Genomic DNA, 19944 nt, shown 5'->3' with positions numbered 1-19944 from the left:
CAAATGTGCTGTGATGCCGTACAAAAAAGGAGCTACCACCTGGCTAGGAGGTGGTGTTAGCTCCCATGTTCCCCTGTATTTTTAGGTGCAACAGTGCTCAATTGGGAAAAGAAGGCAGGAAGGACTAAGCACTGCTGAGCTCAACCATACAAAAGTCCAAGGGGTGCATTTTGACTGGGGGGCAGCAACTGTGGTTGGGATCATACATAAGCCCTATTGTGTCTCTGCTTGCACAAGTAAGCCACACGTTAAGGGTTGAGTTCAAGGTAGGAACTGTCAACTCCAGGGCAACACAGTAGTTACACCACTCCTCAGCCCGCCTGGCTGTTTTATGTGGCCCTTGGTGAGTGTGTCTGACTGTCCAGCGTAATCAGTTTCAATTCTCCTCACATAGTAACTAAGACTAAGGGGCCGATTCACTACAGGTCGATAATGCTTTTCGCATGCTTTTTTGCCTTAAAAAGCATGCAATAATTAAGTCCTGATTCATCAAAACCATTTCGTACGCATTAAGACGCATATCGCATGTGAAAAAAACATGCTACCGCAATGCGTTATTTACCTCGCATTGCGTTAATTGGTGTATAGAAATAATACTAACGCATGATTCACAAACACATATGAAGCATTAAATGCGCTAAATATCGCATTAGTCTGTAGGCGGTACTTAAAGAAAATTGTGGTTCCTGAGCTTTTGGCAACACAACATGGACTTTGCATTGGGATTTTTTTTAACTATGTGTTGGCCCTAGAGGGATGCATCCTCCAGTTTTCAGGGAAATGGTAATTTTCAGAACAGTAGTTTTCCGAAAGTAATGGTTACGTGTCTAAAATCGTGCGTTAATATAGAATGCAGTGAATATATAACGCAAAGAACATTGCTTCTTAATTATGACGCCTGTCCTTTTAGTGAATCGAGCGTTAAGTCGCAAAAAATAAGAAAAGATAACATTTTTAACGCATGCTATAAATAGTGCTTGTTTTAGTGAATCGGCCCCTATGTATCTTAATAATCTTTATTTAAAATTTTTTGGCACGTCTGTGTTTTAGATTTTGGCCCCCTTATGTGATTAAGTTTGACACCCCTGGTCTATGGGCTCTATGGGGTGCACTTTTCCATCCCTTATCTCTCATTCACCCTGACCTAGGTAACCAAGCCCTACGCTGTAATTTCTGTGGAATTAGGGCCACTTTACACGTATGCCCCAACTTGCCTTTTACCACACAAGCAACTTGAGTTTTTTTTTAACAACACTGTCAGTTTTTTAAAGAGACCCCCTAAGGCAGTTTTTGTTGATGCCAAAGATATGATGACTGCATTGCCAATGCTGATAAAGCCTATAGAAATATCTTAATACAGCAGTAGCTACTCTACTTACTGATAATATAAAGTGTAACCATGTTGCACTTGTGCTCGGTGCGCTTATAGCACAGTGATAGTATTAAAGGGCTACAGTTTAAAGGCATTCTTATTCTACATTTCAAAAAGTATTCTAGGGTAGAAGCTACTGACAAGTCTCTTTCAGTGCTTGCCTCTACTACAAAGCGAACATTCCAAAACTGGCTGCCTCCACCCCTTTCTGCTGCTGTTGATGGTGTTAGCATGCAGCTCTGCGATTGGTCACTCCTCCCTTTGATTTGCATTGCCTGCCCCTTTCCCTTCAGTCAGTTTCTCAAGCTTGCTCTCCATGCTATAATGCAGTGCTGGGGCTGTGGGCTGGGAGAAGGCTTTTTGCTGCTGTGGAAAAATTGCTCATTAGCAAACACTGGACTTTCTCTTCGTTTGGCTTTTCCTGCAGGGTAAAGGACTTGCTCTCTCCTTTTTGTTTTTAGCTGTTAAGGAGGATTATTTTTCCGTCTGTTTATGCAAAGACTAAGGGAAAAGAACTGCAGTCTAGCTCCCGTTCCTCCCCTTTAGTTTTTCTGTGCATTATGAAGTGCAGCTATGGCAAGAAGAGGTAAGAGAGCTGTGAGGACACTGGAAGATTTGACCCTGGATTCTGGGTATGGTGGTGCTGCGGATTCCATCAGGTCCTCTAATTTGTCCCTGTGTTCCGATTCTCACCCGGTAGCTTATGTCCATGGAGGAAACTGTTGGCATCTAACTGACTCCATGCACAGTAGACACAACAGCTTTGACACGGTCAACACTGTCCTGGCTGAAGACTCGGAGGTCCTGGACTGCTCAGGACAGTGCTCCAGGCTGCCTGACCTTGAGGAAGTCCCCTGGAGCATTGAGGAGCTGGAGGCTCTTTTGAAGAAAGAGCAGATGGTGGTGGGAGCTAGTAGAGATGTCCTCTCCAAACTGTCTGCTCTGGTCAGCAGGGCTTTGGTCAGGATTGCCAAAGAGGCTCAAAGGCTGAGCCTTCGCTTTGCCAAATGTACCAAGTACGAGATCCAAAGTGCCATGGAGATAGTGTTGGCATGGTCTCTAGCGTCCAGCTGTACCGCTTCGGCCCTCAGCGCCCTGTCTCTTTACAACATGAGCACCACGGATAGGCTCAGCAGGGGCAAGTCGGTGCGCTGCGGCCTCACCTTCTCTGTCGGGAAGTTCTATAGGTGGATGGTAGACAGCAGGGTGGCCTTGAGGATCCATGAGCACGCGGCCATCTACGTGACAGGCTGCATGGAGACCCTGTTCAAGGAGATCTACAAGAGGGTCCTTTCCATGCCTCGCCCGGAGAAAGAAAATGAGGCACCAAACTTTACTGCAGAGTCCATGGAGCAAGCAATTAACAACGATTCGGAGCTGTGGGGACTGCTTCAGCCCTTCCAGCACCTTATCTGTGGTAAAAATGCAAGTGGTGAGTAGAGAGTCCAAAGACTGAATAATAATGATTGGAAGCATTAAATAAGTTATGTAGCATCTGTAAGCACTTCTGCATTCCAACATGGTGTTTGACAGGCTGGTCTTCATTTGTGGTTCCGTTGATGCATATGTGATATGGATGGTATTGGTGGTACAGGTGTCTTCTATGAGCTGGTATTTGAACAAAGTTACAGTGTACTGCAGGTATTAGTTAGGTATGGGAGGGGTCATCATTAATTAGGGTTTTCTTGCCTCTAGCTGTTGCTGGACCTGCAGTTCAACAGCTGGTGGACCATAGTTTGTTCATCTCTTGCATAATTAATTGTTGATGGCGCCCCCAGGGAGCAATCTGTAGGTATGCAGCATCATGATAATGCAATCTCACAATAGGATATGTGGCTACTTCCCTACAGTCTTCCCCTGATTGTAAAATCTTTAGCCAATCATTAGTAGAGCTCTGCATGTCTGAACACATTAAGGGCCACAGTTTAAGCCCCTCTTTACTGACCTTGGCTACGTCAAAGGAAGCATGTTAAGACCATGAAGAGAGTGCTGCATCTTTACTGGGGCTTCTATGGAGGATGCAGAGCTCATTAGTACGAGGTGCAGGGCTCTGGCTGAGCGTATACAAATATTTATCATATGCACGCAAGTTATGAAAGCACTGCTCCTGCCTCATATGCAGAGATCTGCAGTGAAAAATAGACACAAGTGATATGGGAATATGACAGGGAATGTAGGAGTTAATCCATACCCAAGCATCTACATTACTGACCCTAAAGAAAAAGGGGTGGGGGGGGCTGGACAGGACGTGGTAAATACAAACCGCTGTTTGTTATGAAAGTGCTGCCTTCTGTTTGTTTAATGAAAGATGTATTGGCCAGTAGTGGTGTGGCCAGCCGGCCGGCCAGCTGGAATGTTCATTCATGCTACTGAGCTTAAATGGTTTCTGAGCTTGGCTTGTTTACGCATCTCCTGGTACAATGGGGTACATGTTGCATCAATGGCTCATCTGCGGCCATGGCACTAGCTGTATAGGAAGGGGGGGCTCTCTGTGTGCTAATGATTTCTAATATGAGCTGTGCTCTGTTCATTTGTAGTTATGATGATTGTATCTACCAACAGGGAATATAGTAGTACGTGGTGTGCAAGGATACATGTGTACAAACATAGAAGCACACAAAAACATACACGCATATTTACTGTATATATATTTATATAGAGTACTTTGATTCACTTTAACTATACATATACAAAGATAAATAAGATAAATACTGTATGTATGCATTTACACAAACCATTAATATATTGATCTGGGTGAGGCTATATATATATAGATAGATATAGATAGATAGATAGATAGATAGATAGATAGATAGATAGATAGATATAGCTACATACATACAGTCACAGGAGAAAGTTAAAAACAGAGAATGAGACTAAGCCTCAGAAACTATAGGTTTGTCTCGGGCTGCTGAGGGTTTCGGGAGTTGTAGTCCAGCAATAGCTGAAGACCTGCAGATCGGATAAACAGTATATATCAAACCAAATATTGGCCTGACTATTGCTATTTCTAAGGCTATGCCTTACAAAATCGCTATGTGTGTGTGTATATATATATATCTTATAAATATATATATATATATATACACACATAGTGTGCGCAACTACAATACTAAGCTTGCACTATCACCCTTCTATATAATTCCAGGAAAATGTAATGAACCAGACAACAACCATTGATTTTGCACTTTCTCTGTCCAGTTGCCACCCCCAGGCTGGAGCAAGCCCAGGTATGGGCAGAGCCTATACGCACAATGCTGCTCCTTGCTCATGCCGAGGAGCCTGCACTGTCTCACCGGCCTGTGTTTGCTTGTTGCAGTCTAATGTCAGAGCTGGAAGATGATAATTCAGCCAAGATCTCAGATTCCTTGCAGTCACCTTGGCTTAGGAGATAAGATCCCTGCAAGAAAACCACCATGTATGTAGGTGGAGGAGGGGCAGTACTGCTGGAAAATGGCCGGACGCATATATTGCTTTTCTGTGCAGCAGTATTTACAGAAATGAAATCCACATGCCATTTCCCAAGCTGTCAATCTTCATTCCTATAGACTGCAAATCATTTGTCATTGTGAAACATTCGGCTTTCACATCAAGCGACTGGAGAAGGCTGCTGACATGATATATTGTTGGACTGGGCGTACAACTAATACTGTGCATACTGCAGGGATTCCTATTATTACATTGCAGGGTGTGCAGCCTGTGGCTCTGTTTTGATTGGTAGTCCCTAGCAAAGGATCATGGGAATTGTAGTTTCACAAACAGCTGCGTAAGAGACAGAGTGGACCTGTTGGCCTTGCTATATATGGACAGGCTGGGAAGAATGCAGAAAAGGAGCACAATAAAACTGCACTATTTTACTCCACATCTAGTAATCAATAGCAACCAATCAGATGCTTGCTTTCAAATAGTAGTCTAGGAAATGGTACCTTCTAATTGGTTGGTTTGGATTACAGGAACTGTTGAAAACACTGCACCAGTAACGACATTACTTTACCTAACGTTAGAGTTCGGCCTTATTGAAACTAGTCTAGAGTGTAGTCCCCCTGGGCCAAATGCGCTGTGTGTCCAAGGCACATCTCCTGCCCTGGATCACCCCCCATTATTCTGCCTATACCTAGCTTTGCTTACCATTCATATTTGCTCCAATCACAAGAATAGGTCAGTGATCCCCAACCAGTGGCTCTTGAGCAACAAGTTGATCACCAACCTATTGGATGTTGCTCCCAGTGGCCTCAAAGCAGGTGCTTTTCCCATCTTGAAGGCAACCTCAAGTTGCATCAGAACCAGCTGTACTGCCAAACAGTCCACATAGGGGCTACCAATAGCCAATCACAGCCCATATTTTGCACCCCCAGGAACCTTTTGCATGCTTGTGTTGCTTCCCAACTCTTTTTTACATTTGGATGTGGATTATGAGTAAAAAATAGTTGGGGATCCCTGCCCTAGGTGACTGGTTGTTGAATACTATTACTCTATAATTCTAAACAAGGATGTCAGTCCAGATGTTAATATCTGTGTTAATATCTCTGTATACCACTGACTGTGACCACACCCACTTCCTGTTGAAGACAGCTTTCCTTTGTGTACAAACGGACATTGATGAGCAATCACAAGAGCTGCCGTTATCTGGTGTAAGGCACGCCTAAAAAACAAAAGTCTGATTTAAAGGAAAGCACCATGTGGATGTCACTGTTTCTGATTTGCACCCAATGCCCTTGTGTCAGAAAGCTTTGTGGTTTTGTTGACTCTTACCTGTTTCCTATTCTGACTCACAGTGATCTTGAATTATGGTCTGTATCAAGTTTATGTAAGCAGAAGTTCATCATCCCATAGTCTTTAATCACTACTGCTACTATAGGCACCAACTCTCCCTACTATACCTGCTATCCCACAGCCACAGTCCCTTCCCAGAGGCTATAATCCCCCCACTGCTACTATAGGCACCAACTCTCCCTACTATACCTGCTATCCCACAGCCACAGTCCCTTCCCAAAGGCTATTATCCCCCCACTGCTACTATAGGCACCATCTCTCCCTACTATACCTGCTATCCCACAGCCCAAGTCCCTTCCCAGAGGCTATTATCCCCCCACTGCTACTATAGGCAGCATCTCTCCCTACTATACCTGCTATCCCACAGCCACAGTCCCTTCCCAGAGGCTATTATCCCACTGCTACTATAGGCACTATCTCTCCCTACTATACTTGCTATCCCACAGCCACAGTCCCTTCCCAGAGGCTATTATCCCACTGCTACTATAGGCACCATCTCTCCCTACTATACCTGCTATCCCACAGCCACAGTCCCTTCCCAGAGGCTATTATCCCCCCACTGCTACTATAGGCACCATCTCTCCCTACTATACCTGCTATCCCACAGCCACAGTCCCTTCCCAGAGGCTATTATCCCACTGCTACTATAGGCACTATCTCTCCCTACTATACCTGCTATCCCACAGCCACAGTCCCTTCCCAGAGGCTATTATCCCACTGCTACTATAGGCACCATCTCTCCCTACTATACCTGCTATCCCACAGCCACAGTCCCTTCCCAGAGGCTATTATCCCCCCACTGCTACTATAGGCACCAACTCTCCATACTATACCTGCTATCCCACAGCCCCAGTCCCTTCCCAGAGGCTATTATCCCACTGCTACTATAGGCACTATCTCTCCCTACTATACCTGCTATCCCACAGCCACAGTCCCTTCCCAGAGGCTATTATCCCACTGCTACTATAGGCACTATCTCTCCCTACTATACCTGCTATCCCACAGCCCCAGTCCCTTCCCAGAGGTTATTATCCCCCCACTGCTACTATAAGCACCATCTATTCCTACTATACCTGCTATCCCACAGCCACAGTCTTTCCCCAGAGGCTATTATCCCACTGCTACTATAAGCACCATCTATTCCTACTATACCTGCTATCCCACAGCCACAGTCTTTCCCCAGAGGCTATTATCCCACTGCTACTATAGGCACAAACATGTATGTTGGGTAGAAATCATGAAAGGATTCAGAATCAGGTTGCATTTAGCATACCCACTCCCCAGTGGGGGAAATAGACACAGTTTGGAGTTTGTTACTGGGCAAGTACAAGTGGCAGGATCATTTAGAAAGAGAATAGCTGTTGGGCATTAATTTTAAACCATGCACTGCAGCCACACCAAAGCCACACTGCAAAGGTTACTATGCCTTTCAAGGAACCCGCAGTAAGCCTGGGAGCTTAACACTTGCCACTTTGACCCACCTCAAACTTCAAGTATTGATGCATATAGCTTGGGCCCTGTATAAGAAAATGCAACACACACAAAGATACTGGAATTTTGGCAAATAATACACATGCAATGCATTGTAGGTACAAATATGGTGACTTACACCAGGTTCTTTTACTCAGGGCACACCATTCAGGAGGTCAATTTCAAAGGCTTTAAAGCAGTGCGGGGGCAACCCCAACTAATGGGTATTTAGGAAAACTCAAGAAAAGAAAAATCATCTGTTGTCTCTACTGACAAATGGGTGGGGGGCTGAATCAAGTGACTGGGGAATTCTGACAGATCTGACCCACCTGTGCTGACCCCAAAGCAGTTGTCTCTCCCCGGGATGCACTGGGAAAATAGAACTTCAGTCTTAACTTCACTTAAGAGGGAAACAGGTGTAAAAGACAAGAAAAGCTAAAAATTGTTGTTACTCACAAACAACCAATTAGGGTATAGCTTGGTATCCTTCTATTTTCATTACTCCATCATAATTAAAGAAAATGTCATTATAAGCAACATTCCAGCATTTATTAGCTACAAACGTCCAATGCTTTGTACACATACTTGCTATTGAAAGCAGTATTGTCCTGAACTGCTGGTCCTGAATACATGTACAATTGAAACCATGTTGCAGCTTCTCTCCTTTTGCCAAAACTCCAGTACACTGAAGGTTGTGTCCTATAAGTACACATTCATTGTTACACAGTCCCATTGTGTGTTACTAATTGAAAATAAGCCACACACTGTTGTCTATGTGCCTTACCTGCTTATCATTCCTAACTCATTATTTCTGGTCCCTTTAATCACCCCCAGTTTCCCAAGTGCATACAGAGAATGCTTCCTTTCTCCTTATGCATGCAATGATTTGATTTCAGTGGGCACCCTTGGCAAACATTTTCTCTGCTGCCATTATAATTTTGCCCCTTTTACTACGTAATATTTCATGCCTGGCACCACTTCAACACGCCATTGTCCCTTGGTCTCTCTCTATGTTCTTCAGCTAGCAATGTACTGAGTGGGATGGGGAGAGGTGAACAAGTTGTTTGGGTAGGGGGAAGCATTGAGGCAGGGCACCAGGCCAAGTTGTAATTGGATATTTGTATCAATTAATGCAGTATAAAAATACAAAGACATGCCACTTCCCCCTACGATTGCCACCCCATCTCTCATTACAATTTTAAAATTTACAGTCTGAAAAGCTTGTGACGAAAGAAAATAGATTCTGCATGGATGCAGAACCAGGACAGTCTGCAGAACACACCTAAATTAATTCATGTAACCATGTAGGATGCATATTTCTTTTGTGTCCAATTTTAAAAGACTAACCTTCCTATGTCATAAAAGGCATGTATCCCCATATGTAATAAAGGCCAATAAGTTTGCCAACATGCAGTAACCCAAAGCAATCAAAAAGATGTTTGCTCACTAACAGGTGACCAATAATGCTACCTGCTGATAGGTTGCTATAGGTTACTGCACCCCCCCCCCCTTTCCTTATATAGCACCAGCTGGCACTCAACAAGAACCTACTACTGTGGCTTATTGAAATGTTAAATTTTTTGCGTGCTTCCAAAGTACTAATATCAGCACCTCTTTTAGGCTTATTTTAAATTTCAGTCCACACATGGTTGTACCGCAGAGAACCAAAAACAGGCCCTGGCATTTCCAGTACACAGAGGCCCAAACAGCCCCCTAGCAGCCCAATAAATAGTGACAGTCTATGGGCATCTTACAATTGCCCCTCTGGGGCTGCAGGAGCCTAGGCCCAGGTCTATGTGTAAGAATACCTACGACACTTGGACCAATACAACCACATTTAGCTTTTCTTTTCCCCCTGCTTTAAACAGAAAAATTGAACCTTTCCCCTATAATTGCAGAAGATTTGTATAAAAGGAAAGCGGTTGGTGTAAAAAGAATAACATCAAGGGAAATGTATATGTAAATGTTTATGTATTTCATGCTGAAATTCCACAGTTTATGGTTTATTGGTCAAATATGTAAAGTTATCAAACTGTTAATCACATGAGTCCAATATTAGCCAGTGGTGACGGGAGGGAGACCGAGGGTTTCCCATGTCATTTATCTTTCTAAAATGCAATAATTATACAATGGCTAATGCTTTTACTATGAAAAGCAATCTGACTTTATCAGCACTGTTATTGGTAGTCCCATTGCAACTGGGATCCCCATATATGCACATGAGGGAAAAGTAAATAGCAGTAAATAGCATTCAGGATGTTATTACAGCTTATCAGCAGATAAAATGATATGTAGGAGGAAAGAGCACTGAAGGATATTGACTGGAGGATCCTGTATGCATGGCAAAATATGAATGGGAAGAGACCAAAGCAAAGCTGGGGCCGATTGCTAAGTGAAAAGGAAAATGTCAGGAAAACGAAGTAAAAGAAAATAACAAGTCTAAATAATAAAAATGTTTTAGACCCTACATGAGACTATTTAACAGTGAGCTTCACCTTTAGTGCCAGATATTTCATTTTCTTTACTATGGTTAAGAAAATAAAATAGGAATTAAGTATATTGCTAAAGCAGTGTATGTTGCTGAACTAAATCATATTCTAACATATCACAGAAGCTAGCATGCAGGGAGTTGTCGTATTTGCATATTCTTAAAGCAACACTGCATGGTGAAAGGTTCCCCTAGCTCTCCAGGGAATGCCAATGGCATTTCCTGGAGCCATTGGTTCCCTTGAACCATTATCGGGGCAGGAGGTTACATCTGTACAAATCCAGCAGAACAGTCCATGACATCATGTAAGGAACACTTTGGTCAAGAAATAAATTACAGACATTGACAATCATCACCGGCAAAGCTCTGAACCTCTGGCCTAGGCATATATCAAACCCAACATATATTAACTTCACTCAGCTTCCTGCTGTGGTTTCACCATAGCTAAAAGATCCATGTATATAAAAATATAGTATGTTGCAGTCCCGGACTCCTTAAAGCAAGGCACTGACTGTATAAAACAAACCATGTCCTATATTAAGGAAACGGGGATTAAGTGTTTTTGTAATTAAATTTCCATTACGGCCCACGCCCACCAACACACCCCCATTGGATACTGTGGGTTCTTTTAACCTTTAAATGCTTTCATCCTGAGAAACATTCAGCTCTGTTCACATAGGAACAAATTGTGCAACCAATCAGGTGTTTGTTCATTCCTTAATCAGGAGGAGACCAGTAGAAGCTAACTGCTTATTGCTTGTTATGGGTTACTGATCCAGGGCAAAACGTGGCCGCTGTCACCCCTCAGACCCCATATTTTGTTGAATTATTAATGCTGCAATGTAATAAATGGCTACAGGTGCGTCTTTTTACCAAAATTCAAAATCTCTGATTTCCTACCTGTAAAAATTGTTCTACAGATGCCCATTGCAATCATGGTTCCATACACAACCAAATTATAACAATAGGTGCTCACACAGACCTGCACTCTAAATATGGTGCCTTCACGTTTGTGTGAAACCAGATCTGTATCATATCCATTTCAGGTCAGTGGGTGCCATCTGGCCATGGAGGAACAGTGTTTATACTGTTCAGATTAATATGGGTCGGTTGCCATAGCCACTAACAGAGACAGTAGTACTATGAACCTGGATACATGTAATTTATACAAAATGAGGAGTATTTTTTTTTTGCACAACCAGTACTGACAATATATATAACAATATAACAATATAACAGCTGAAATGCTGCAAGTTTCCAATCTATGACACACGTCTTATCTTCATGCGGTCCCCACTGTTGATGGATGGGCACCCGGGACATATTACCTTTCTACCTATTCTCAGAGCCAATGCATAATAGTTGGCATACACATTACAGTTATGATCTTTCCAGACACACTATTTAAATCAGATAATAATGGGTGCCTATTGAAACCAGGACCAAGAGGACAGCACAGGACTGGCAGGACACAGGGAGAAAACACAGTGGGCCCTGGCCCTCATGGGCCCCCACTGACCCAGGCCCACTCTACTGCCTGTGCCACACCATCAAAGATTTAGAGTAAGGAGGCAGAAGTTCCGTCATATGTCACGTATGTCCTTCAAGTTGCAGCCCCGGTGGGCCACTGCTACCCTAGTCCGACAATAGGGCAGCATCAATGCCTCTTCTAACTCGGTTTCTTCAGGTGCCAATAGCTGGCCAATTAAGGTCCTATACATGGGCCAATAAGCTTTTAGCTTTATGGCTACGTTTAGGCTAATGCCGCATGGGACATTTTACCTCGACTGTAATCAGGCCAAGAACTATAGTTGCCACTGTTTGGTTTGCTGATGATTTGGAGGTGGGAGAAGAGTTGACAAAGGTCGAGTCTATGATGGGAAGGCGTGGTGCTAGGCTGAACTGTGATGCTGGCAGCCAAAGTCTAGGCAGAATCGGTGAGAAGACAAGGTGAAGGAGGTAATGGGAGGGATGGAAAGGAAGTGGGGGTGGAACTGGGGCAGTTTACGAAATTACTGGGAAGTACATTGTTGGTAAATCTGTAACACCAGCCCCTATCTCTAGCCTGTATTTTACCAGCTAGGCCAGTGAAACACTGGCCAGGTAGCAACCATAACATTAGGGGGCAGATTGCCCCCATCTTTGTATAGGTAATAGGAAATCACATTGACCTCAATAGGAATTAGGGACGGGAAGAGGGATTCTTTGACTGTCATTGGCTTAATTACAGCATATATATGACTTGATCTAAATGCAATATACATTTATAGGGTTAATTAACAGAATGTCTGACATATAAAACATAGCTGGAATACACGGTGCAAGAATATAAGATATAAAAGTCTCTATAAAAATGGAAAATGTTGGGATGTGACAATCCCTTTAACTCACAAACAGCCAAGCACATAAATTCACTTGCTTTGTAATTTTTACCCATACTATCCCAAAATCTGTTCAAATCACCCAGGGGTAGGAATGAGCAATGTTTTAGATTTTAATCACAGGAGCAGATGTTCTTCTGCTAATGTTATCATTAATAAACCAAATTATTTGGTGGTCCTACTCCTTCCTTATTTCTTTTTTTTGTTCAATAAGTGAAAAATGACTGTTCCTCAGACAAGTCCCATGTTTGTATGTAGTTGCTAGAGTCCAGAGGATACAATGTGCTTTTTTACTGCAATTAATCAAAAGTGTTCTGGTTTTAACACTGGTAATTAACGCACAGCGGTTCTCCTGCTGGAGATTTCATTCATTAAATACAAAGTACTGATCAGCCCAGTGGGCCCCAAAAGGAGCATTATATTACCTTTCCTGCCATTCAGAAACTTCTGCTTTGGCAAGAACTTCAGCCTGCTGCTAATAGTATTTAACTACATGGAAACATTAGTTAAACCCATGTCATTTGGGTGATAATGATACATTACTGGCTTTTTAAGACCTTATTTCATTATGCCCTTAATGACAGGAGGTTAGTTGACAACCCTGAGAATTTTAAAGAGGAGAAAGAATTGTGGTACCTTGCCGGTGCAAGTGTGGGTGAGAGGCAATGATCTGAATTCATTTTATGCAGTCATCTTACTAGCAAGTGTAATGTCAATTTAGTATTCATCCATCCATGCTCTTTTTTATTTTCTTTTGTGATATTCCTGAAATGTGTAGGGTTAATACATGGCATGTCTGGGTTAAATGCAACCCCCATAACCTATTTCCAGTTGTGATCTTAGTGGCATGTCTGGGGTTCATGCAATGTATGTATGTATGTATGTATATCTTTATTTATAAAGCGCTACTTATGTACGCAGCGCTGTACAGTAGAATACATTAATACAAACAGGGGGTTACAAGATAATAATAGATAAATACACAGTATAACAATATATACAAATAAATAAATACAAGATACAGTTGCAATAAGTTAAAGGAGAAGGAAAAGCAAAGTCACTTGGGGGTGCCAAAATGTTAGGCACCCCCAAGTGACTTAAATCGCTTACCTTGTACCCTGCTTACCTTGCCCCTGTTAGGAGAAAACAGCACCACAGCCAGGGGTACCTGTCGAGAGCGCTTCCTCCTTCCTACTCGCGCTGCTGCCGAATGTCCCGGACAATCGCATGCGCAGTAGAGTGAAAAACCGACTTCTCTGTTAAAGTTCGGCTTTTCACTCTACTGCGCATGCATGCGCGGCGAGACAGGAAGGAGGAAGCGCTGGCAGCTACCCCAGGCTGGTGCTGTTCTCTCCGTACAGGGGCACCAGCCTGGGGTAAAAGGTAGGCAATTGAAGTCACTTGGGAGTGCCTAACATTTTGGCACCCCCAAGTGACTTTGCCTTTCCTTCTCCTTTAAGAGTCAAAGACACAAAAATGCTTTTAATTAATTTCCTGCTGTCATCCTATTGGCATGTCAAGGACTAGGTCATTATAACTAAAAGGAGTGATAACAGGGTTGGTAAAGTTGGTGTGACCCAGTGGTGCAAACTTATTTTTCCCGGCCTCCACCCCCTCCCAAAGTCACAGGTGCCCCATGGTGCACACAAATTTGGGGGTCACCCTACAGGGCCACTGTAGTTTTTCTTAACTTTGTATTTATATTAAGGAAATAGTTACATATGACTGGATACCTGTAATCATTGCCAAATCTGACTGCAGATTCTACCTTGCATTAAACTGCCATGATCTCTTTCTCTTACTGACCTCCTTCCTCCCGAGCAGCCTGACATACCCCACCCCAGACCCCAGTTGCTGAGTATCGTCCACTTGACTGTAGGAATCACAAGAATATGAGAGCATTTCCTTGCTCTGCATGCAGAACATTTCCCAATCCTCTATTTGTGCCTCTCAATAATAAAGAGCAATGTTCCCTTCTCTGAAACAATATGGTATCATGGGAGCCCCCAGCAGCCAGCTTTGCTGTTCTCTTACATTCGGGATGAGGTTACAGAAACAATACTTTCTCATCTGTTTGTTCTTTATCCTAACCAACAACAAAAGCTGTGAACACTCATGCTTCTTGTCATTAGGATAATTAAGGAGCAAATGCCGGTCAGGGACTTGTTTGAGGTCTGACACAGGGAGTGAGGGGAAACATAAATCCCAAATCGTTTTGCGCCAAGCAAATCATTTGAATTGCTAATAATGAATTTGTGATTCACAGTGATATTGGGTCACTGCATAAGGGATTTAGTCGGGCACTTGTCATTACACTAAGTCATCTAGAACAGAAGTTAGTCAGTATGTCTGCCAGATTTATTGAGACTTGGTAATATTTAGGCTGGCTGTGCTTCTTTATTAAGCTCCACTGGGGCACAGACTGATGTGAATGCGATAGGGACAGGAACTTTTGGGAATGTGCTAGGGACCTTAGATTGTAAGCTCCAATGGGGTTGGAACTGACCGAAATGTCATAGGAACCTTAGATTGTAAGCTCCACTGGGGCAGGGACAATTATGAATGTGATAGGGACCTTAGATTGTAAGTTCCACTGGGGCAGGGACTGATGGGAATGTGATAGGGACCTTAGATTGTAAGTCCACTGGGGCAGGGACTGATGGGAATGTGATAGAGACCTTAGATTGTAAGCTCCACTGGGGCACAGACTGATGGGAATGTGACAGGGACCTTAGATTGTAAACTCCACTGGGGCAGGGACTGATGGGAATGTGACAGGGACCTTAGATTGTAAACTCACTGGGGCAGGGACTGATGGGAATGTGACAGGGACCTTAGATTGTAAGCTCCACTGGGGAAGGGACTGATGGAAATATGTTGACAGAATATGTCAACACTATATGCAACGAATAAAGATTACTATACACAGTCAATTATTTGCACATTTGCAAATGTTAATATGGAAAGGAGCTGTCATACTGTTTCTCTGCTAAGAAAAAATTAAACATTTGAAACAGTGCCCCAAGTGGCTAAAATATGTAAATCCTAGCTATAAAACTCCGTAATTTGCCAGAATAATGTTCTCTCCCTCATTTTATTATTAGTTGATATTCACCTTTATTAATAACCTGCGCCTTCCGTCCGACGGCTTCATTTGGTTTACACAAAAACTGTCAGAGTTATACATGTGCCTGTCTAGTGCACTCTTCACAAGCGCATAACCTTATTTTATTTTAAGATCCATTGAACCAAAATGTTTTTCCAGTTGTCAGACAGACACAGCAGAGCAGACAGGTCCTTCTTGGTGGAGGGTCCTGTTCTGGGAAAGCAAGGGTCTATTTATAAAGAAGACCTCCACGTGTGTTTGACATAATCCTGACCTGTCTTGTGTCTTTTTACTGTCAGCTTGTTTCCATAAAAACTGTTCTATGTTCTCCTCCATTTATGGTGATGCTATAGGGTATAAGGGAATACAGCTACAAAGCCTCCATTTATTGTAGGGGCTGTAAAAGCAGATATTTCCCCTTTAAATGAACGACAGAGACAAATCTAGTCTGCCAGTATTTATATATATTCTTTGTGGGTTTTTTTTAACTTTTTTCTCTGGCATTCACCAGCTATTTGGTTGCTATGGTTCCATTTACCCTAGCAATGAGCTAAATGGACTGCAGATGAATTGGAATGTATCTGAAAATTTAGATGTATAATAAAAACAAAATAAGTGAATAAGGAAATGGCAATTCAAACCTAGTCTCAGATTCAGTCTGCTTTCTGGTGGGCTGACCCCAGCAGTGTAACTGCTCTGGGCTGGGCTACCTGCAAAAAATCTTTGGAGGGGCCCAGCACAGAGCACCTAAGTGTACCAGTCCCTGCCCCCTTCACTTTCTTTCCCTCATTCCCAGCTTGTTTGTATACAGTTCCCTGCCCGTTCTCCTATCTAAGAGTAGGCGGGTAGCAGGGATTTATATGTGAGCAGGCCAGGGGATGTGAGAGAGTGGGTGGAAGGAAGGGAACCATGCAACAATAGAGAAAGCGGACCCCATGGTCTGGGCCCCCATTTCACCCATGTAAAGGACAGGTACTATTGAAAGGCAAGTAATAAAAAAAGAAAATAGAAAAAGGACTTGCATATTTTAATGCCTACCGTGTATTAAATGTCTTGAAAATACACAGGGCTACCATCAGAAATTGGGGTCCAACAATAGCTTCTCCCAAGGGGGTCCAGGTTATTAGCCCTTTTTCTGCCCAGGCCCCTATGCTGTATACCCTGTCAACTAAGAAGAATGGTCGTCTAATTAATAGAAAATCAACCCCCAATGCAGGCTTGCCATGCCCAGTTACCACCATATACCCAAAATTCCAAAAAAAAACAGTGGTTGGTTGGAGAGTGGCAGAGGTGGAGTCCTGCACGGGCACACCCAGACCCTCCTACATGATTTGCCCCTCCCTAAACCTGCTACCATACCAGTAGGGGGTTAGCTAGAAAGTTGAAACATTTAACCCGGCATTAATGTCACAACAATAGGTGGATCAACCAGGTCAAAAAGCCATTTTTCTTAGTGGGGGAGGGGAAACCTAGAAAGGGGCCACAATTCACCTAAGACGGATACCCCTGGACTGTTATAAAAGTTATGGCAGAGATAAGCCAGTACTGGGGAGTTTACTGAAGCTTTTGAGTTTGTGGGTGTTAGGTGTTAGGCACCTTGATGAACGTGTACACATTCACAGGCTGCTGACGCATTTTGCGTGGAAGCCTGTTTTGATCCAGCAGTATCTAGCAGGGAAACAAGGGGATTCATGGGCAAAGCCATTGTTGCACAGTGCTGCTCTATGCAGCAAACTGTACATCTATTCCATGCCAAAGCTACTCTACCAGTTGTACTTTAAAACTTTATTTCTGTTGTAATTAAAAGGGAAACTAGAACCCTTTACCCGAACCTGTTTCTTATATATGCTTGTTTCCCTGCTATAATCGTTCAGACTGAGCAAATAAGCAACAGGACTGCGTTATGGTTATATGGATCATCATTCTCTGCGTATTGTTCCTGCAGTACTCATTCAGCTAACTTGCAAACAGAATTAGGGCAGGCAAATAGATATTTTAACATCATCTGCAGCTAATTAGTAAGACGCTGTCTCATAAATAATCTTAATGAACGTCAGATAAATGTTTTTGAATGCAAAGAGGCGCCACTTAAAGACCAGTGCAGACTAAACCAATAAGAAGTGCCAGCATCCTGTGTGTGTGGTTTGTGCTTTAAGCAAGGTTTTGTTCATAAATGTGCATTACAATAAAGGGGAAGTAAAACAGGGGGTAACTGTATTATAGAAAGTTGCCTAAACACTGAAGTACAGTTTCATGATACTTCAATATATTATTAGAGGTTAAAGCATACTGAGTGTGTCTAGCAGCATTAGGGATGGATTCTCTAAAGAGAGTGGCTTCCCAGGTCTGCAGAGCCAGCAACCAACTTGGACACCTATCTTGGAAATAATATTCCCCCCAAAGGTGGTGTGGGCTAACAGATACTGTACTTTGAAAAAGGGAAACTGAAGTATTTTCTGATGGCTATCACCAAATTGCATGTTATACCGCACAGCACTGGAAGCCAGCATTCTAACTGGGGAACCCATTGGTATCTGCAATGGAGCTAGAGCTGCCTACTTTGATGATAGAGAAAAACAAGGAGGGGTTACTTCCACTTCAAGTAACATTTGTACAAAACTGCTGATAATCCTCCAATCAGGCATCTAGGCTGCAACTGTATGTTCATTAGTTAACTACTAATTGGTGGTTTTATTATACCATTGTCACCTAAGACTATTAATTACAGATGTCTTGCAAACATCATCTGAGATCACTGTCATTTTCTTCTATAGGCATTGAGATCAACCCCATGTCAATGTATTTTAGTAACTTGCCCCTCTTAAATCTTTGTCTGCATTACCCAAATGGTTGTGGAGCTTTTCATATGCTGCAAGATCCAAAAGCCACTTTCTAACCTTAAACTCCCATAGTTGTCAGAGGAACAGTGGCAGAGAATCCTTATCTAATTATCCATTCCTAGTGATTGCAAATCTGGTGTCTATTTGAGCTTAAGTAAGAATAGGGCTTATTTATGGAATGCTGAGTATTCCTTTGTTCTTCAGAGGGAGTATGAGTTACCCTTAAGGTACTGTTTATTCAGACCTGCTCTTGGGCATAGCCACTGTTGCCCTTGTTCTTAATATCTACACAGAACTAAGCTTTTCCTAACTGACTCTTTGGAGCTCCTTACCTTTCCATAGTAGGCATCACAAACAGTAATAAAAGGATTGGCTATAGGCTGATGTAAGTCTATAAATGTTCCTATGGAAATGCTGGCTACAGGTTGGACTGTAAGAACAAATGGGAAGGCCCCCTTGTCCCCTGGGACCCCCCCACACCCGTAAGGTTTGCTGTATTGTAGCTTCGCCACTGAATCTAGTTTAAAAAAATCAGTAATTTTTGACTAATCCCTTATCCACCAAGCCACTCACCCTTTTGATTTGTGAAACCCCACATCCGTTCATCACAAATAGTGCTGCTCCATGTAAAATAGGCCCTGGGTGCTTTTTTCACCCATGATTTGTTACATCCCCACCATACCCTAGCCTAGACCATGCCTCCATTACACTTCCAGTTCTGCATGTGTTCATGGCCACATATGTAATCATTGGGCCCCTTAGTCCAAAGTAAGCAGGGCCCTATCCCCTCAGAGAGCACTAATTAGTATCCCACAGGTCACCTGGCTGGTGGGCCCTGCTAACAAGTAAGATGAGATCCCAATGAAGGAGAGAAGGTCCCTCAAATGCAAGTTGTACTTCCAGATCCACCCTGACCATGCTTGCCAACTCACCCATATTTTTTAGGAGTCACCCACAGTAACAGGCCATCTCCTGCAGTCATATGCCCCCAAAACCTAATATATCCACTAAAATGAAATGCAGAGAATTATCTCCTAAAGTCTTCTAATATTGTGTGTAGTAGGGAGCACAGCAGGGGGCAGGGTCATGGTGAAATGGGGGAGGGGCACTATCCTACAAGCCCCACCTCTTTTGTGATCTACAAATATATTTCATCATCTTGTGGCCCCTTCAGCCACAGAGCCCCTGACAGTAATACTCCCACACCAATGGTGGCCCTGCCCATGTAGGCCTTTTCAGTTTCAGAGACACTGCAATGACTGGGTAAGGGGGACGGGTGAATAAAAAGCGACTTCTGAACAATTTGTATGAGTTGACTTGTTTGCAAAATGGGAAAGTTATGAATTTAGGTACAAAAACCCCAAACAGCTGCAAAATGAATGCTATATATGCAGGCAGGGATATATTTATATATACAGTATATAGTGTATGCATAAATGGTGCCATTGTTTGAACGAGGTCTGTATAGTATCCAGCTATTTAATAACACAACTGTGCAGCTCACTCAGGCCACT

General features: G+C 43.0%; 1 protein-coding gene across 2 annotated transcripts in view; it reads left to right on the top strand.

Moving 5' to 3' along the window:
• The first annotated feature begins 1674 nt into the window (after positions 1 to 1674).
• btbd11 (BTB (POZ) domain containing 11) overlaps positions 1675 to 19944 on the top strand; it is a 132065-nt gene continuing 113795 nt past the window's right edge. For both annotated transcript variants that reach the window (XM_031898685.1, XM_002938690.5), the window contains exon 1: positions 1675 to 2804. In XM_031898685.1, the coding sequence (XP_031754545.1) occupies positions 1946 to 2804 (859 nt within the window). In that variant the 5' untranslated portion in view covers positions 1675 to 1945. The remainder of the gene's footprint in view (positions 2805 to 19944) is intronic.

The sequence above is a fragment of the Xenopus tropicalis genome, chromosome 3 (genome assembly GCF_000004195.4).
Source record: "Xenopus tropicalis strain Nigerian chromosome 3, UCB_Xtro_10.0, whole genome shotgun sequence".
Lineage (NCBI taxonomy): Eukaryota > Metazoa > Chordata > Amphibia > Anura > Pipidae > Xenopus > Xenopus tropicalis.
Note: the sequence above shows the minus strand (reverse complement) of the source record. Positions and strands in the feature narration are given on the sequence as shown.